Raw genomic sequence first — 21,777 nt, forward strand, 5'->3', positions numbered from 1 at the left:
TTGCTGTTCCCAAGTCCAGCCTCTACTTTCTTCGAATATAACATCCCGACTCACAAGTACAGAGCCATCTTTTGGATCATACAAGCGATGAGCTTTTGTTCCTGGCTCATTTCCTAAATAAACAACAACTTTACTACGATCATCTAATTTTTTTGTATACACTCCTGGTACTTTCATGTGAGCAACACATCCAAACACTTTGATATGCTGAAGATTTGGCTTCTTTCCCTTCCAAGCTTCATAAGGTGTTCTTCCTGTAAGTACTCTTGTCGGCAACATATTCAGTATATAAACAGAATGTCTTACGGCTTCTCCCCAGAAACTCGAAGGCATTTTCATTCCTTTAAGAAAGCTTCTTGTCATGGCCACGACGGTTCTATTTCGACGTTCCACAACTCCATTCTGCTGCGGTGAGTATGGGGCTGTGTAATGTCTCTGAATGCCAGCCTCATCACAATAATTTTTGAAGTTATTTGAACAGAATTCTCCTCCTCGATCTGTTCTAAAAACTTTTATTTTCAACTCAGGAATGTTCTCAACTAAATTTCTGAATTTTTTAAAAACTTCAAACGCCTCATCCTTGGTTTTTAACAAATAAATCCACATATAACGACTGCAATCATCAACCAATAGGAAAAAATACTTGTTACCTGCAGGTGTTGGTGGAGTAAACGGGCCACAAATATCTCCATGTATCAGTTGAAGAGCCGTTTTGGCACTGAAATTGGCTTGTGATGGGAAAGGCTTCCTGACTTGTTTGGACATCAAACAACCTTCACATATTCCTTTGGGTTGAATTAGTTTTGGCAATCCATAGGCCATCTCTTCCCTGGACATGAGTACAAGTGCGGGAAAATTCACATGCCCGAGACGAGAATGCCACAACCACGTAGTTTCCTCCATTTTTGTTAACAAACAAGTCACCCCTTCTTCTTCAATCTCAATCTTGTACAGTCGATTTGCAGTCCGCCTTACTTTCATTAGCAACTGTCCCAGCTTATCATTAACCCACAAAAACTCTCCTTTCATTACAATCTTGTTTCCCTCCTCTGATAGTTGTCCTAAGCTAATAATATTGTTGCAAAGTGATGGGATGTAATATACCTCTTGTAGATACCTTATTTCACCATTTTTGCACTTGAGGGGTATCAAACCTCTTCCTTTGATTGTCACTTTAGAACCATCTCCAAACCTTACTTCTCCTGTCACGCTTTCATCCAATTTGCTAAACTTAGACCGTTGGCCCGTCATGTGATTACTTGCTCCATTATCGAGATACCAAACATTAGAATCAGCATATCTACCTTTGTCCTGCTTTAATTTCGGTACAATATTTTCTTCGTTCAACAACATCATGCTCTGTGTATCCTCCTCTCCAGACTCAGCCAAGAGTAATGTGAGTTCTTCACCATCAGTATCCACCTGTGATAAGTTAGCTTCCATTTTTGGTTCTTTTTCTCGTTTTGGCTTTCGACACTCTGCCATATAGTGACCATATACGTGACAATTATAGCACTTTATACGACTTTTGTCACGTCCCCAGCGACCCCGTGGGTTTGCAGATCCATCTGTTCCTCCTCTATTAGAACGTTTTTGCCATTCTTCCTTAGTCAGCAAGAGTTTCTCCTCATTTCTTTCGCTCTTCAACCATTCTTCTTTTGTCAATAGCAGTTGATCGCTCCTTTTATCAGTTTGCCCTTTCAGCCGCTCCTCGTGCGCTTTGAGAGATCCAACTGCCTCTTCTACAGACATTTTCTCAAGATCTCCAAATTGCTCTATCGTGGACGCAATTTGTAAGAACTTCGATGGGACTGCACGAAGTAATTTCTTCACAATGTAAGATTCACTCACCTCTTCTCCCAAAGCACGGATATTTGACACGAGCCCATTCATCTTCATGTAGAAATCATCAAGCGGATCACTGTCCTTCATACTCATAGCTTCGAACTCCGCTTTCAAGGTTTGGATCCGAGCTTTCTTTACTCGATCTGCACCTTGACACAAGGTCTTGATTGCAACCCAGGCTTCCTTTGCCGTCCTTTTGTCAGCCAAGGACAACAATACATCCTCAGGCACCCCTTGATAAATCATAGCAAGTGCCACCTTGTCAATCTTGTCCTCAAATTTGATCTTGGGATCACTAGATTCAATAGTGTCCCACACCCCATGTGCTTGCATAAACACCCTCATTTTCATGGACCAAGCAGTATAGTTCTCCCTTGTCAACGTTGGATAACTCAAACCAACAGACCCTCCCTTGAGTTTATTACCATCCATTGTAGCTGTCTTTAATACACCAGATCGAGTATTGGCTCCCAAGCTCTGATACCACTTTGTAGAGCCCAGAAACGTTTTACTCAAATGTATATTGTAAGTCTGCGGAATAATCAACACACATACAGATGAGCCAAAGCTCGGTTTTTGTATTTATTGAATAAAATGCTTGCTTACAATGTGAAACCACTCAATTATCATATGAGTGTAGAAAGGAACTAAATAGCTAAACATACAGCAGTGATTGAGACAAATCAGGAACTCTCCTATTTTAACTCCACTCCTGTATCAACTCCTAAATCAACGCTAACAACCACGACCTAAACTTGCTGCCTCAAATAAATCAGTGACAGCAATTTATTTGCAGATATAGTAAATAAGCAATAAATAAATAAAACAAGTTTAGATTATATTCTAACACGCACCAGGCGGCTATTTAGGCTTAGCTAATTTAGGATACTCTGAATCCACACAATTTTCCTATGTAAAACTGTCTTTAGGTGTGAAAGTCATGTGAACTGGCATGGCCAGTCAATAGTGTACCTAACAACACAAGTTCAAGGCACCAAGCAGTAAAGCTAACAATAGTATATAATCATACATAACAAATTTAGTTTTACCATCAAAGGAATTGCGTGTTGTGTATATATCATGTAATAATTGATGTATTGTGTGTAGAAGAATAGAGAAATGGATAGCAAGCGAGTATGCAGAGGTCTCATCAAAAAATTGCAAAATCCAAAAATTTCAAACAGAGGGATTTTACGGAAGAAATATAGGGCCAAAAACAAGGGGCAGAGTTGAAAAGTTGTCACGTTAATGATCACTATTGTGAATCGATGATTGAGTGAATTTAATATAATAATAATATAGTCAAAGACGGTTCCTAATATATGAATTATATACCATCTTTTTCCAAACTGTGTTACACGGCGGTACCTGCATCTTATAATAAAAATGTAATGCCACCTATACAACACATGCACCAATTGGTGGACCTATTATTATATACTACTGGAGTTAACATTCACTGACAACCTGTATATGGGGATCTACTCGGTACTACTTTAGAATGTACATCGAAAATTGTGCACTAAGGTTGTGAATTGTGATTGCTTTTGCAGTGTTCCAAGATTGTCCCCTTGCCTTTTAGTAACTGTACATTCATCATTCTTTTCTACTTCTGCGCCATTTTAGTTTTTACAATTTTGAAATCTAATTTCTAACTCAATTCTCTGTACTGGTTTACTGAAATTTATACATATTCTACTCTCTCCATTTCAAAATAATTATTCTTTTTTTAAAACAGAGGAAATATTGATTCTTGTTAGATATAAATTTATTATCCAAATTGTATCCACTATTAAATTGAATATCGTAATATATTTACTTGTTTGTATTTCATGATTTGAAACTGACTTTATAGTGTTAGAAGGTTTAAATATCATAATTTTTAAAATGAAATATTCCCAATTGTACTTAGTTTTTTAAGATTAAAAAAATGAAAATGTAATTTTAAAATGTCAGTCAAATATCTCAACAGATAGTAACATTTAATAAATGGCACAGATGAGCCAGTAACAAGATTGTGACATCAATTTAGAGGTATGGTGACAATACTGTGACATCGATTTGGAGTAATTTTTACGAGAATTAAATACAGCCTAATCTCGATAAAGTATATTTCTCCTTTTGCAGTTGTAGTAGGTACATGTTATGATTCCTTATTTAGATTTACAGATTGGCGAAGGTATTACGAAATTGAAAGCTAAAAATATTTATACCTTTATATATACACTACAACAAAACTGGCTATTTACGACGGTTAACTTACGACGGAAAAAAGTGCGCGCCTTTCTTACGACGGAAATTTAAATTCCGTCGTAAATTTTTACGACGACAGAACAAATCCGTCGTAAGTATATTATTTTATTATTAAACTTACGGTCAACTGTGCAATCAGTCAACTATGAAATATAATTTACGACGGAATTTATATTTCGTCGTAAGTTGAAATATTTCTTTATTATTCTATTATTAAATTTATTTACAAAAAAGGATAATTAAAATTTAATTATAATAACGACGTCGTTTAATTATAAATTATGACAGAAATCAAGTCGTCGTAAGTAGTATTTACGACGGAACTGTTTCCGTCGTAAGTTTTAATAAAAAAATATTATTTTATGAAATATACTTTACGACGGAATTTATATTTCGTCGTAAGTAAAAATATTTATTATTATTCTATTATTAAATTTATTTACAAAAAATGATAATTAAAATTTAATTATAATAACAACGTCGTTTAATTATAAATTATGACGGAAATCAAGTCGTCGTAAGTAGTATTTACGACGGAACTGTTTCCGTCGTAAGTTTCCGACCTTTCACATTAAATGTCACCGGCTAGCTGTTCAAAAATAATATTTTTTTATTAAAACTTACGACGGAAATTTATTTCCGTCGTAAATATTTGCAAAATATTGCTGTCTCTTTTTAAAGTTCACTCTTTTCACTTATTTTTTCTCACAAAAATATATCTTCATATCATTCAAAATACATGATGACATAACAACAACGAATTTTACAATCTTCAATGTATGTATTAAATTTTAATCTTATTTTATATTGTTTATATGCATTTAAATGTGTGATTTAAATTTTTATATTTATATGTAATATATATATGGGTGCTTATATGTTATTCACGTAGCATTTTATTTTCATTTGTAGATGTCTTATGATACTAGTTGGATCACTAAACGAATTATTCCCGGTGGTTATGGTTTTACGGAAGAATTTAATAAAGGGGTTAAAGATTTCTTGGCATTTGCAATAAAAAATAGCAAGGAACCGAATGATCCGGAACTTTTGATTAGATGTCCGTGTAATACATGTAACAATCAACTCTTTCAACTCATTTCCGATGTCGAGTTTCACTTATATGCGGTCGGTTTTCTTGAGACTTACACCATATGGCATTATCATGAAAAAGAATGTGGCTCACGAAATGAAGAAATGAATGATCGCGAAGATGTATTTGATGAATATGAGATGTTGGGGGATGCCTTTAGAGGGGAAGATTTTGGATATGTCAATAGTGTCCACGAGGAGCCGAACGAGCAAGCATCTAAATTCTTATACAATGTGAGTAATGTCGGAGAACCAATATATCCGGGCAACATCAAGTACACACAATTGAAATTTGTCACTAGATTACTACATTGGAAGAATCATAATAAATGTAGTGATAAGGCCTTTGATGAGTTACTCCTCTTACTTGGAGATGTGTTTCCGGAAGGGCATAAACTTCCTTTTAATTATTATGGTGTCAAGAAGATGGTCAAGAAGCTGAACTTGGGATACGAAAAAATACATGCATGTGAGAATGATTGTATGTTGTTCTACAGTGATGATAAAGATTTGGAAAACTGTAAGTACTGTGAGTTAAGCCGATACAAAGATTCAATTAATGGTGGGAGTGATACCATTCCGAGGAAGATCTTAAGATATTTTAAGATCACTCCTCGTCTACAGCGTTTGTACATGTCTACCCATACAGCCCAACATATGAAGTATCACAAGAACAGAATTGTGACTGAATGGGTTCTTAGTCACCCTGCAGATGGAGAAGAATGGAAAGAATTTGACAAGAACTATCCGGATTTTGCAGCGGATATTCGTAATGTAAGGCTTGGTCTTGCAACTGATGGATTTCCCCCGTACAGTAATGCTACTTCTACTGTATACTCAGTATGGCCTGTAGTATTACTTGTGTACAACCTTCCACATACCATGTCCATGAAGGATCCAAACATGTTTATGACACTACTAGTACCCGGGCCGAATGATCCTGGGAGGAATCTGAATGTCTATCTTAGGCCTTTAATTGATGAACTTATTAGTTTATGGCAGGTTGGTGTGCAGACATATGATGCTTCTACGAAGACCAATTTCATGATGCGGGCTGCCTTGTTATGGACTATCAGTGACTTTCCCGGGTTGGGTATGGTTAGCGGATGGTCAACCCACGGAAAGATGGCTTGTCATGTATGTATGGGTGAAGTTAAAGCCAAGCAACTACCACACAGCAGGAAGTCCAGCTTTTATGGGTTACATATGGGGTTTCTAGACAAACGCCGAAGAAGTCGACGAAAAGGTCGAATTGTCCATAACATGTGTGCTGGAATCACATTTCCACCACCAGGGAAACCACATAGCAAAGAAAGGGCAGATGGCTTCGGGGATTCACACAATTGGACACATATTACTAGCTTCTTTGATCTACCATATTGGGATTCATTGCGTCTACGTCATTGTATCGATGTTATGCACACAGAGAAAAATGTGTTTGACAATATATTTCATACTATTTTATGTAGTGCCAAAACGAATGATACCACAAAATCAAGAGAAAATTTGAAGGCAATGGGCATCATGCAAGAGTTATGGATGAATGGTAGACACAGGCCTAGAGCTAGATACGAACTCACCCGAGATCAGCTGAAATTGTTATGTAAATGGGTACATCGATTGAAACTCCCAGATGGTTGCTCATCAAACTTGAAGAGATGTTGTAAGATAGCTCAGTTGAAATTTCAAGGCATGAAGTCACATGATTGTCACGTATTTATGCAAAAGTTATTATCTTCTGCATTTCGTGAACTTCTTCCGGATGACATACACAAAGTACTTTGTGATCTTTCAAATTTTTTCAAGGACTTGTGCTCAACTACACTACTCGCATCAAATATTAGGCAGTTGGAAAAAAACATAGCTGGGATCATTTGTACTTTGGAGACTAAATTCTTTCCAGCTTTGTTTGATCCAATGGAGCATCTTCCCGTTCATCTACCCGAAGAGTGCAGACTCGGAGGCCCTGTCCCATCACGATGGATGTATAATATTGAAAGACTACAACGCAGAATGAAACAAAAAGTAGGGAACAAAGCACGAGTTGAAGGTTCCATTGCAGAAAAATATGTACATGAAGAGTTGACACATTTCTGTTCCATGTACTTTGAGTCAGGAGTTGAGACAGCGCACAACTTGCTAGGTCGTAATGTGGTTGATGATCGCTCACGGGATCCACATAAACTCGAGGCGTTTACATATCCGGTAGAGCTCCTCGGAGCATATACAGGTTACCATTTAGATGTGGATTCCCTACATGTTGCAGCACATTATGTTCTTACTAACATGCGTGAAGTGGCATTCTACATCACGTAAGTAATAAAATATTTTCATTCATAATTAAAACTTTGAAACATTCTTCACTAACATGGTATGATTACTTTTTTCAGTATGTTCGAAGAAGAGGTTCGCAAGCATCATACATTGATATTGAGTGATACTGAGATGGATACAATGCTAAAGGCACATTTCGCAACATGGTTTCAAAATAAGGTATTTCATAAAATACACAAATTATATAATTATAAAAATATATTTATATACTTGTTTTTATGTGATTATTCCATTTCAGGTACAAAACAACTACAAAAAATTTCAATACCTATTGCAAGGCCCAGCTTCGTTTGTGCTTTCTTACAAAAGATGCAAGGTCAACGGATACTCATTCAACCTAGGAAAATCAAGCTCTGGGGTACTTGTGAAGGGTAGTTGTTATGGTGATAGTGGAAGCAATTACTACGGGACTTTGCAAGAGATTATCAAACTAACATATGGTGGCGGAAATCAAGTGATTTTATTTAGATGTCATTGGTATGATCATGTTAGGGGTGTAAAGAAACACAAAAATGGAGTGCTCTTAATTGATCTTAATTCAAAACTAAAAGGAAATGATGTTTACATTCTAGCAAGTCAAGCCACACAAGTGTACTATGCTCCTAGTGTCAAGAATCCCGATAGTAATATTCACACAATCATCACATGTAGACCTCAATTGTTCAGTGAAAGAACATGGGATGTTGATGTGAAACCCCTTCAAGAAGAAGTCTCAAATACCATTGCGTTAGATTTTTCCTCGAGGTCGTTATTTGTTGACTTTTCGCACTATGAAATGGAAGAAGATCAAGAAGAAGAACAAGAGCAACCAAAACAAGTGGAAAGTGAAGAAGAGGAAGAAAATGCAAGGCAAGGTGAAGAAGAAGAAGAAGAAGATGGTTATGATAGTATTGACGTTGAAAGTGAAGATGAGTAAGAAATGTACTTTATCATTTTAGGCAAATTATTAATGAATTAGACGGTTTTCTCACAATTTCTCACAATTTCAACTTTTTAATGAATTAGACGGTTTGAAAATATTTTAAATATATAATATGATGTGTTCGTACAAAAAAATTGGAAATTTTATCATTAACGACACTTTCCTAATTTTAAATGAATTAAAATGGATTTTCGGCTCACCAACACTATTTTCAACTAACTTTTCTTGCTATTCAATCTTTTTAACCAATTGACATTTTGGAAATCTTATAAATATATAATATGATGTGTTGGTGCAAAAAAATTGGATGATTTATCATTCTTGGAAAATTTCTTAATTTTAAATGAATTAAAATGAATTTGCCGTTTATTTGCATTTTTTCAACTTCTTTCATTATCCTAATTTTTTCACTAAATTGAAGATTTGAAAATCTTAACAATATGTAATGTGATATGTTTGTGCAAAGAAATATTGGATGATTTATTGTTCTAGGTAAATTTGTTATTTTAAATAAATTGAAATGAATTTTCCTTTTTTACTTGCATTTTTTCAACTTTTTTTGTAATCCTAAATTTTTCACCAATTTGAAGGTTAGGAAATCTTAACAATATATAAAGTGATATGTTTGTGCAAATACATTTACAGATTTTATCATTATAGGCACATTTCTAATTTTTAAGAATAAAGATGAATTTCTCATTAATCAATCAAGATTTTCATATAAGGTTTGTGATTACTTGTGTTTTGCTAAGATTCCTTTATTATTTTGATTTACAATCTGTTTTTTAGGTTGAAATAAGTGGTTTAGTGATGTAGATTTTGATAATAAATTACAGCAAGGGGAAAAAGTTACAGTCTGCAATTTCTGTATTCTGGGTATATTACGACGGAATAAAAATTTCGTCGTAAGCCTGGGTTTCTTACGACTAGAAAAATCGTTGTAAGTTAGTTAAATGATTACTTATGACGACTTTTTCGTCGTAAGAAACCCAGACTTACGACGAAATTTTTAATCCGTCGTAAATAGTTCTTTAGGCTTCCTCAATCCCCTTTTCCTATCGGACAAATCTATTATATATATTAATTTATATCATCTTAATATACAAAAAAAATTATAATTAATTATACTTTAACAACATAAGTAAGAAATCCTACATTGAAATATGTTATAATTATTATTTCATGAATGAACATACGTTGTTTATTGTTACGATTTTACTTAGCAAATAGGATCTATGAGAAAATTATGCCAGATCATATATTACAATCATATCAAATAAAAATTCATGTGTTAAGTACTATATGATTGTACATATCACTAAACCTAGAGATGACAATTTCACCCGACCCGATAGATGGCCGACCCGTTCCTATCCGTTTGGATTTACTCCAACCCGATTCTTTGGATTTGAATTTTGATTTGGATCTTATTTCTAGACCAAAAGATTATGGATGTGGATTTGAATTTTAGGTATATCGAACCGATACCCGCCCCGAAACCTAAAATTCGTTCTAAACCCGATTTAAACCCGAAAACAATTCAACAACATATTCTTCACTTACATAATTTTATAAAAATAATATATGATTTATATATATCAAATATTTAAATCTAATATTTATAAAGAGGACATTGGATAATTATCGATAAATAGACCCTAATGACCCAATATCAAAAGCCATCACATTAATTATTACGTGAATGATGATATTATATTCAATATTTTTTTAACATTCAAGATTGAAGTCAATATTTTAGTTACATGTTAACTAATATTTAATAATAAAAATTTCAGTTATCATAAATTTGTTTGTCCAATCGTGATATTTATAATATTATGATTAAAATAATTCAAAAATAAATATAATATCATAAAATTTATGTTTATTTTTAAAATTTCATATGTTAGTAAAGTATAAAAAAATTAAAGATTTAAGCTATTTTTTGTATAACATACTAAATTATTCTTCGTTAAAATAGTGATCAAATATATTATTTTAAAAAATTTTAAATGAGAAAATGACTAAAGTATATGTAAATAATGCTCAGTAATGCTTAGAAAAGTTATATGTCACAAGTGGTTGCTCTCCCTTTATGGTTCAACAAAGACCCGGGTTCGAATCCCTTAAAATTCTTTTTATTGTATATTAACATACGACGGATTCCGTCGTAAGTATTCGCGGTTAAAAATTGGGGAAAAATTGAATTGACCGCCCAATACTCTATACGACGTCGTGACAAGCAAAAACGACATTGTTTCGACTAAAACCCTAAAATAAACCGCTTTCCCCTTTTTACTTTTTGGTAAAAGTATCTCTATCTCAATATTCAAGCTGCGGTGCGATCAGTTCACAGCTAAAGGTGATCTTGATTTCTCTTCATATCACACACTAATTGCAAAGCATCATGATTCTAACAGTCGTCGTACTCATTACAAGGTATAATCTTAATTTTCTTTTACGATTTGGTTGTTAGTTTTCAACTATGGGTCACATGCATGTATATATATGCATCGTCGTATTACCTATAGGTGTTTACACTGGGTTCTACTTGTTTCCTTTCAAAATCAACTTTTAATCCAACTATATGTTGATGGATATGTAAATCTATCACTGGGTATCTATACTAATCTTTGGGTATCGATATTAATCACTGGGTGTCTATTTATTCACTGGGTAAAATAATATTGCACTTATTTTAACTAGATATGCATGTAGTTATGGAGAATTGATGTTTTCATTAATTACTTCTTATGGTTTGTTTTGTTTGTACTGCGGTTCAGTGTTTTAGTTATGATGGCTGGGAGGACAGCTGCAGGTGGTAGGGGTGCAGGTGGAAGGGGTGTAGGTGGAAGGGCTTCTAGTGGTAGTCGTGGAAGGAGTGGTCGGGGAAGTGGCAGTGGTGGTGATCGAGAAAGGGGGAATAATAGTGGTCAAGATGGGAATCGAAGTCTTGGAACCGGTGGTGGGGGAAGTGGCAGTGGTAGTCAGGAAGGGGGGAATGATGGCACCGGTGGAAGTGGAAGTGGAAGTGGAAGTGGAAGTGGTGGTCGGGGAGGGGGGAATGATGGTAACGGTAATCAGGAGGATAATAATGATAGTGATGAACGGGGGGGGGGGGCAAAGATGACAATGATGTTAGGGGGCAGAGTAGTAGCGGTATATGTACAAAGAGAAGACGTCGGCGTCGGCGTCGACATAGAGATGAAGAAGAAAATTCCGAATGCCTTCTTTGGGATGATGAAGGGAGGCAAATTCTTCCAGTTGGGGTGGATTCTGATCCCCGCAATCACAGGACACGTGGATACTCTCCGGGGGGATTTGGCACATACCCTGATGTCGCGAAGGTTGTTCGGATTGCGGGTAACCAGTAAGTTTTTGCCCATCATCTTCCTCGCAGAAATTTATGTGTGTGCCTTGTTATGATTTTGTCCAAGAGTATGATTATTCTTAAGCATGCTGAAATAAATATAATAAACTGAATTCTCCATTTCACGAACTATCAGACTTTTGAAATGGTTTATAGTGTAATAGAAAATAGAAACAGATTTTTCAGTCGTAAATAAGCAGAAATTACAAGATCCTATTCCTATGCAAATGAAATATTTTCTCCATACGACTTGAGCAGTTGAGACTAAAAGGAAGCAAGTGGTAAACTATCAGTAGATGTATGTATATATATGCTTTGGCATGCCTGAAACTCTAGTTGCATCCTTAATCTTTAAAAAATTGCACACAAAGAACAACATTATGTTACACAGTCGATATCTAACGTCACTTAAGCGATCTGGGAAAGAGAGATCCTCCATCTCTGATTCAAAATGTACTGATAAAATTATCAGGTATATAAAATATTATATTCTTTGGGTCCTATGCGACAATTTATATAAAATGTGCTTGATAAGTGGTACTTGATATAGATTGATATAGTGTTTGATATAGAGTTTACAGGGATCAGGAACAAACTTGAATCAAGTTCAAGTCAGCGTGGGGATACGCCATTACCGGCATGTTGTGCCCCTGGAATCTTCCCTGATATTCCACATTATTAGTTTTCAGAAGTAATAGGTCACTACTCACTAGAAGTTTAGACTCCGGAACAAAGAAAATATTTTAAGTGTAATAAATATTTGTTGATTTCAGCTTTTATTATGAACATCTCCTCATCTAGAAAGTTAGAAACTCAAGATTAACCTTTGATAAAATTTTAATCTATGCCTATCAAAAATCTCTGTAACAATGCTAATCCAACTATTTTAGTTATAGTAATAAAGAACCTATTATGTGAAAATAATAAAAAAATTAAGCCACTAGTCTTGGTCCTAATCTTCTGCAGAAAACTGATCTAGGGACATAATTCCAGCTAGAAAATTTTGTAGTAAAGTGCATGTTGCACAAACCCGAGCATGTAATGTAACCTTGGACAACACAAGTGGGCCTAGCAAGGAAAGTTTAGGAAATTCTTTTAAGTTATGCAAATACTGGTAGTTACAGATTAGCATCTTAATATTCCAAATTATTATTCTGCATGAAACAAACCCCTTTTTATTACAATAATTCACACAAATATCTACATGCAGTAGGTTATCATGTAATATCATTGCTATGTAGAACTTTATCAAGGTATCAAACTCTTCTAACACTTTAGATTTCAGTGAAGGGACTTAATATGTTAGATGTATATAACATTTATAGGATTTGAACCGGAGACGATCACAAGAGTTCTTAATATCATGTTAGGTTGTCGGCCCTCCTTAAATCTTTATGCTAGAAACGATTCTAGAATGTATATCATTGTAATTAAAATTAAAATTTAATTATTTCTTTTGAATCTTAAAATGGTTTCTTATTAGGACTAATACTGAAACTTTAGAAGGGTGAAAATTTGGCCACAGTATGCAGCAAATCAGTGAAAAAGGAACATAATTACTAGAACAAGAACACCAAAAACAATGCCCACCTAAAAATTTCACTATAACAGATTAAGGGAAATAGAAAAAGGGTTCCCGAGATAAAACTAGATGCATCATAAATTAAAAAGAGTTATCAAGAATTAAGAAATTAACTAAACAATCAATATCTTAACACATGGAAGTGAGTCTACTCATCCCCTTAGAGCATATCCGACAAACTCTTTATATAGACTCTTAAATGTTAAAACCAAACTTTCTGGACCTCTAAATTAAATTGAGCATTTAAATTTAGATAAAGGAATTAATAATACACTTTCAGACATCAAGAAATTCAATGACTACATAACAAAAAATCACTAAGCAGAATGTTTCTAGCGAAATCTCTCTTTTCTTTTCATTGCTGATATCTTTATATCCTGACCTCTTGAATAAAGGACTGGTACTTTGCCTTTTTTGAAAGAAAACAAGATGTATATTTGTCAAAATATCAAGTATTTGAAAATGTGCAAACTATGTAATAATTAGTGGACTATACAATCGTGGAGATGGTGAATTTACTGAGAGAAGTTAAGCTATCTTTATCTGTTCCTCAACTTTATCATTGACTAAATTGCTGCCATTTCAGGATTGATTGTCCAAAGGCGTTGCGAAATATATTGGCGATTATTCGCATGTTTTGGCCAGATGGTTGTGTTGGCATCAAAGAAATTGATAGGAAATCTCCTGGGTTCTGGAACAAGTGTATAGAGGAGTTCTTGGTATGTTGCACATCTTTGTTATATTCTTATATATTAGATTGTGTTTATTTTATAGTTGTTCCCCTTTATCTTATGCCTTATACTATATCTTTTTTTGTAGCGCTACTACACATGGGACCCGAGATTTGCCACTGAAGATGAGGCAAGGGCTTCCATACTTGTGCATATGCGAGACAACATGCGTCGTACACTTGCTGATGATAGGAAAAGGGCTGACGACAAGATCGCGGAAGCTGGAGGGACTTATGCAGATCATAGGCCCCCATATATGAAGCCTGGTGTTTGGTCCAGATTAGCGGAGTATTGGGTAAGTGAAGAATTTAAGAAAAAGTCTGATGCTGGTAAGAAGGCTCAAGCAGCTGTGAAAGTGCCTCACACTTCGGGAGCCCGTTCATTTGATCGTCGTCGTCGGGTATATCATTTCATCATAATTCTTGACTTGCATCTCTTTCCAATTTAGCCTTAGATTTCTTACTAAATATAATACACATATGTAAATGAGCAGCCTCTTATCCCAGCAAAGTAATATGAATGATTTCCTTTTAGTGTTTACAAAATTTATATTAATTAGTTCAGGGGAAAATCACAAAATTATAAATATTTATCATTTATTTATCATGAAATTGAAAATTTTGATTTGACTGGTTATAAATTTTCTTAACAGGATTATATGGAGTCACACAATGGCAACCTGGATCATCTTGTTGTTTATAAGGACTGCCACACTTTGAAAGACAAGGAGAGAAAGGGCGATTGGATTACTGAGGACGCCAAAAATATTATTGTAAGTTCTTTTTATAGAGTATCAATTTATAGTAGTGCCAGCTTCCGAAAAAATGAATATCAATTTATAGAGTGAGCCTTCAAAATCAAAATTATCTGATCTTCGTAAATTAATAATCTCTAAAAATAGCTATATATCTAAAATTTAGTTGGTGCCTTTATGTGCTTCATTTTTTTAACTAGTTCATATGTGGTCTAGACGTCAAGTTATAGTCTACTTGCCTTCTGCCTTTAGTATATCTGAGCCTTCAAAAATCAAAATTATGTGATCTCTTACCAAAGTTTTACCACCTGTTGGATATCTTGACAAGAGTATGTGATTGAGTTGGTTGGAGAGCCGGGAGGCGGAGCATTATTCCCACCATTATTCCCACCATTATTTACTGTATTGTATGGATGCCCTGCCTATAGCAAAATTATGTGCTAAGGCTAATTTATACACAGACTCTCCGATTTTGAATTTTGATTTTGAATTAATTATAAAACTCAGTATAAAATAGTTCAGGCCTCAATAATATCTAAAAAATAGCTATATATCTAAAATTTTTAATTCTTAGAATTTTTAATTGTTCAGGCCTCATAGAAGTGATTAATTAAAATGGATGTGTATTTGCATAAAATAATACACCCCTAGCCATTCAATTCCACTGTGAGTATTATTGATGTTTATAATTGCCGGCACAATTATTCTTTCTTTCGATTCAGTGTCTAATTATTTTATTTATAGGAGCGCTACATTAACATATGCGGAAAGAAAGGAGTTGATCCTAAGGTGACCCAAATTCAGAGCTGGGTAGAGGCGGTGGGTGGAGTTCGTAAGAACGTGATTCTTGGACATCCACGGGTTCGAGCCTCTGATATTTACGGTATATTTCTTTTATAGACTTTAAATGTTTAAAATATGTGAGCGTGAGTTGTTACATATAGTTTCTTCCCAGTGATAATATATCAACATTATGTTGTTATAGAGCCTGGTGCACGTCCGCCACGTCCTCGGAAAGGAGAAGGAAGCTCTGGAAGATCTGCTTTGACTCGCTTACAAGATGAAATGTTCATGCGTGTCGTGGATGAGACCTTGGCCCAGGCTCGAGCCAATCCCGAAGAGTATATGTTAACACCCGAGCAGATTCGTCTCTTAGCACAGGGAGTGGTGGAAGGAGACTCCTCACTACCTCCGAACCATCCTATTACCAGAGAGACGCGTCAAGCTATTGTTAGGGTTGTGGTGGAGGTCCTAAATAATATCTATAAGACTGACGGACCAGGAGCTGCCAAGGTATGATCAATTTGATTTTTTATTTAGTTTTATTAATTTTTTTATGCCTCGTCACTTGAAATCACTCCTGAATAATTGTTGGAAGCTGGAAACATAAAGGCCACCTAATTAACTCAAAACTTAAATAGGCCAGCTTAGCACCCACTAAAGATTAACTTGATTTCCTATATCTTGATTATTAACATTTCCTCATGCAAATTAAAATTGTAAAAAACCAGACATAAATATGGTCCAGAAGCACACTTGCGGGGAAATACCCAAAGAGAAATATACCAAGTTTATAAAATTCTGGTGCATGCTAGCCCCCAACCAAATACTAATACATCCCTAATCATATATTTATATGATTATATAAACTTGAGAGTAGGAATTAGGATTCTTAGTTGGTAAATTTTAATTAACACAATTATATATGGACCGCTACCAGTGATCAATCACATAACCTAATTCTGATCTTCTTGTACAGATACTAGTTTTATCCATAATAAAATGATGATAAATTTTCTTGCATTACACCAAAGTTGGAATTCATACAAATAAAATAACCTTATTACCTTCCAAATTATGCGACCCCTAAGTTTATGTAAGTGTATACAAGTGTAAAAACAATTCATAGTAATTCCTCATTTTAATATTGTCTGAATATACTAAAATGTGAATCATCTTTAATATGATTTGGGATGCTACTCGTAATTCTTAATCCGGGTGCTGCTTGATGTTTAGTCGCGACTCCAAACATATGATTGAAATTAATAAATAGATACAAGCTCAATTTAATTACTGAATTCATGTTCAGGTACGCTATAATTAACATCAACAATTCAGTAAAATAGAGTATAAGTGTTTTATTATACTTAGATTGAACTCTACCAAATCTGGGTGTCACAAGGTCTATACTCTAAGTAATAGCCTGGGTTAGCGGGTGAGGGCCCTTGTTCGAGGGACAAACCTCGACTCCAACAGATCTGCCTATCTGGTGAAAACAAGGGCAAGTGTTTTTCATTTGATTCGGCATGGATGGCAATGAGGTTGTGATTACTTTGATTATTTTTTTAATTTTAAGTTTCTAATTCAGAATTAAATTTAGCAGCACCACTCGCATCATGTAGGAATTTATTATTTATATGATCATGTTTAGTCTTAACAATTTACTGTAATTTATTACTTCGCATGGCAGTTTGTCTCTTATTAGATACGACGGTTAACTTATTAAAGTGTGTATTATAGGGAAAGGCCCCAGCTAACGAAGATGATTCAGATGATGGTGAGAGCAATGACGAGAGTACCGAGTCTGATGAAGATCGTGACATGATCGGTTCTTTTTATGATCATGTCCCTCGCGGTGGTCCAGTCATTAGGGGTTAATTTTAGCTTTATGTATTTGAATATTTGTAAGATAACCAAGTTGTGCTTGTAAACTGAATTTGGTTTGTAAACTGAATTTTAGTTTGATTTATACTTTTGATTGTGAATTAGTACGGATTTACGGTATAACTAATATAAATTATGTATTGTGACTTGATTGTGAGGTTTAGAGTCTGTTTTAAGTTTGCGATTGCATAAGATTTTGGCAGGTTTAGAATTTAAATTGGAAGCCGAAAATGGCTGGATACTGAAAAATTAGAATTTGGTTATTCTGGAAAAAGAAACTTACGACGGTTGTTCTTCAAACATTCCGTCGTAATTTTTCTGGAAAAACAAACTTACGACGGTTGTTCTTCATATATTCCGTCGTAATGTATCAATTTTCATATTTAAAAATATTTTTTTTTGAATTTTCATTTCACGGCTTGTAGACCCCACCTTCTAAAATACGACGTTTTTTTGTCGTAACTTTCTAACTTACGACGAATTCTTCCGTCGTAAAATTATCCCGTAAAGTAATATCCGACATTTTTTCCGTCGTAAGTATATAACTTACGACGTTATTATTCGTCGTATTATAGTATCTTACGACGATAAATTCCGTCGTAAGTTGATTTACTATTTTATTGAGTATGTGGGCCCCGCCTTCCTAACTTGCGACGCAATTTTAACTTGTGACGAAAAAACGAACTTACTACTCGACCAAAAATGACGATTTTTTTCCGTCGTAAATGGCTCAATTACGACGATTTCAGTTCAAAAAAACCGTCGTATTATAGTATCTTACGACGATAAATTCCGTCGTAAGTTGATTTATTATTTTATTGAGTATGTGGGCCCCTTCTTCCTAACTTGCGACGCAATTTTAACTTGTGACGAAAAAAACGAACTTACTACTCGACCAAAAACGACGATTTTTTTCCGTCGTAAATGGCTCAATTACGACGATTTCAGTTCAAAAAAAACCGTCGTAAATGGCCAAATTTCTTGTAGTGATATATGAATATGAGGGTGGATTCAGAACTAGGAATCAGTAGACAGAGTTGAGTGAATCAAACACTGACTTTGCAGCTGGCTGAAAGCGGCAACTTGATCGATGTTTCGCCATTGAAAATATCATTTTTACTATCACAAGGAATATAAACCGGACATGTAACATGCAGATGATAACGTCCAGAAACAAAGGTCCCAACTTTCCATCTGACCCGTCCATTAATTTTGATTGTCATCTGAATGCCTCCACTAGCCTGCTCTGCGCTCAGTGCTTCACCAATAAAAGGAGCTATCGGAACGCTAGTACCTGATATAAATGGTGACCAAACATTCACGCCCTTGTGCCCTTGATAGGTATGCGGTATCTCAGTGTAGTAAGTGATTTGTTGGCCACGATACGAGGCATAAACATCGAGTTTGTCATAGTATATGCCTATATTGTCATTGGGATTCCGAGACGAGACGGTGATTTGGAAGTTAGAAGTGAAGAGGTCTGGAGAGGAGGCGATTTTGAAGTTGTAAATTGTGACATCTTGGACGATGAAACGGGGCTTTTTGGGTTGTAGGATAGCCCATGTGATCAGAAATACGAGAAGAACGATGAAGCAGAAGACGAGTAGACAGGCGCATAGACGGCGGATACGATTATGGCCTTTCTCCTTGTGGTGGCTGCACTCTTTTGTGGACATCGAGAATAGGTGGTGGGGGTGGTAGTTATTTCACTGATTAGGCTCAATGGTTTGGCATGGAAAGAAAGGTGAATGCGAAAGAAGTGTGGAGTGTATGATGCGTCTAGCTTTAGCTTTATTATAGTATAACAAGAGTGGAAAAAGACATGTATAAATTGTGAGAGTTGCATGCCTACTGCCAACTTAAACGAATGAAGGATGCAACTGTAGGACAAGTGGGCATTGTGAGCTGTTATATCATCTTTTTCGAGATGGTAAATTGGTAATATTGATTTGCCATTCACCTCAATCAAATACATCTTCGCAACAGACTCGTGATAAATTTTAACAATTCAAAACAAGGAACTGATTAAGACGGTGATAACACCTTCACATTTATAATCTCACCAAAAGTTGCATCCTGCAGGTTATAAAAGGACCTGATTTAAATAATCAGGGGGTAAGCTGATATTGCTAGTGCCCTTGCGTATATGTGATACAACCCGCAACAGAAAGAAGAAAAAGATATTTAATGAGGCCATTAAAATGTGAGCAGATTATAGGGGGATAAGAAAGCAAGGGTAAAGCCAAAAGCAATGGGGACGTAGGTTGCAAATTGGGTTCCAGTCCACCAGTGATATGAAAACAAGGTTCATGTCTCTGCCCAGCCAAATGTGGGGTCCTTGGATATTCCTTCCGACCTTCCCTATTTTAACTCAGCATATATATATATATATTATACACCACTGACAAAGTAAAATGAACCACAAAAGAAAGTACTATACACAGAGGCGGATCTCGCGAAAAAAAAATTGCCCAGCGCAATTTTCTTTGTGATAAACAATATCATGACATTTGATGAATTTTTGGCTTTTTGGTCAATTTTTCTCAAAAGAAAAACAATGAGTACAGCTTGAAAAACTTAAGATTATGTAGATATTTAAACTTTCCTAATGGACATTTTATCAAATAGGTAGAGTACTTAACTTCATAAGTATACTGCTCAATTTATTCGAACAAGGAAGAAATAATTCATGTTGTAGCGGCTTTCACTGACACTTTCGAATCACAAGTCACAACCTTTCAAATATTTTCACCAAGCTGGAAACCTTCTTTTTCCTTTCCCCTCCCCATTTCCGCCCAACGGAGGCTGGGTGCGTTACCCGTAGGTCCCCCGCTGACTATAAAAATTACCCTTTGTTTGTGTTGCTGTAAAAAGAACTTGTTATACATTAGTAAGGGCAAACAAGTGCCTGAAAAACCAAGATAATTGGCGAGTTCAAATTCTTCGGTTCAATTATTTCATTGCATAATCTAGATAATGAGCATTTTATAATTTTTGAATCCATGATCAAAATTGAACCTTATGAACTCTAGCATGAAATAGCACAAAAGCAAGGAAAAAAGTTGAATGAAATGGGTATATGCTAAGAAGAGATGTGACATTTGCAAAACTCAGAGTCTGAACTACATCAATGACAATGAAGATTTGTAAATGAAAGAATAGTAAAGAAATGGCGGGGGACACAATTGATAAAACTTCTTGGCACTTTCTCCGTGTAAGTCTCTGATTAATTAGTTAGATGACAATTGATGTTCTACCTCACACTCTTATTTTCTCTCTAATCTTTAATTCTTTGTACACGATCTTATCACTGGACTGTATAACAGCCGTCCAGATCATGTTTCTTTGCAATGCTAAACTGATAACTAAGCAAAGCAAAGTATGGATAATTGTGGTTGTACTCGATCGGGCTCATGCAAAGACCAAAGAACAAAAATAATTGGACTTGGAGAAGTTAAAGGTTGAAAGTGAAAACGGGAGGTAGAAGGATAGGATGAGCAATTTGCTACTCCACTGAACGTAAAGGCCAAGGGCAAAGGTCGACTAAAGGATACCTTACCTCGTGATGCAATGGAATGGAAATGTGATATGGTGGTGGCCCTGGTTGTCGTCGAGATATTCCTAAGTTGTCTCCACAAACTTTTTAAGAAAATTCCTTCATCTTTTTAAGTCCCAAAATTTACATGATACTATCCTCTCCTAAGCTCACACAAACTCTACAACATATCTTTAAAGTTCAAACATCTAAATGTACTGTTGTACGGTGTCAATCCGAATATCATATTGAAAATATCAAAAAAATAGAGATAAATCTCTTATAAATAAAGAGGAGCCAATTAACTCCATAACGTATATGGTCTTTTGAGAGTGAATAAAAAACAAATCCATGCAGACTAGGTCCAAATCATACAAAATCATACTAATGTGAAGTTAATACTCACTCGCGGCACAACTAGTGGTATCAAAACCCATGTTCAATAGGATCTTGGTGGAGTGACGGACTAGAGTATTTTGATGTGGGAGTTTCCATTCGGTGGCGATTTGGAAATCTGGCGGTTTCTTGCGGTGGTGCAAGATATAGACAAATTAATCGCGACGATTTTTACTATAAGAAAAAGTTAAATAGAAATCACACATTAGACATCGGCTGCTGATGTCATTGATGTTAAAACATGCAACAACGCCATTCCGTACTTTTCTGATGTCTTTATTGTTTGAAGACATCGATTA

At 35.2% G+C, this 21,777-nt stretch overlaps 3 protein-coding genes across 3 annotated transcripts; 2 read left to right on the top strand and 1 right to left on the bottom strand.

Annotated features, from left to right (window-relative positions):
- Positions 1-5,010: 5,010 nt before the first annotated feature.
- On the top strand, positions 5,011-8,440 carry LOC141713956 (uncharacterized). Its single transcript, XM_074517513.1, has 3 exons — positions 5,011-7,502; positions 7,581-7,683; positions 7,763-8,440. The coding sequence occupies exons 1-3, from the start codon at positions 5,011-5,013 to the stop codon at positions 8,438-8,440; spliced, it is 3,273 nt and encodes a 1,090-aa protein (XP_074373614.1).
- Positions 8,441-14,786: 6,346 nt separating this feature from the next.
- Positions 14,787-17,801, top strand: LOC141711892 (uncharacterized). The gene is made up of 4 exons (XM_074514589.1): positions 14,787-14,901; positions 15,628-15,766; positions 15,869-16,176; positions 17,404-17,801. The coding sequence occupies exons 1-4, from the start codon at positions 14,788-14,790 to the stop codon at positions 17,539-17,541; spliced, it is 699 nt and encodes a 232-aa protein (XP_074370690.1). The 5' UTR covers position 14,787; the 3' UTR covers positions 17,542-17,801.
- A 736-nt stretch (positions 17,802-18,537) lies between these two features.
- Positions 18,538-19,413, bottom strand: LOC141711893 (NDR1/HIN1-like protein 1). The gene has a single exon (XM_074514591.1). The coding sequence runs from the start codon at positions 19,221-19,223 to the stop codon at positions 18,594-18,596; it is 630 nt and encodes a 209-aa protein (XP_074370692.1). The 5' UTR covers positions 19,224-19,413; the 3' UTR covers positions 18,538-18,593.
- Positions 19,414-21,777: the final 2,364 nt, after the last annotated feature.

The sequence above is a fragment of the Apium graveolens genome, chromosome 3 (genome assembly GCF_009905375.1).
Source record: "Apium graveolens cultivar Ventura chromosome 3, ASM990537v1, whole genome shotgun sequence".
NCBI lineage: Eukaryota > Viridiplantae > Streptophyta > Magnoliopsida > Apiales > Apiaceae > Apium > Apium graveolens.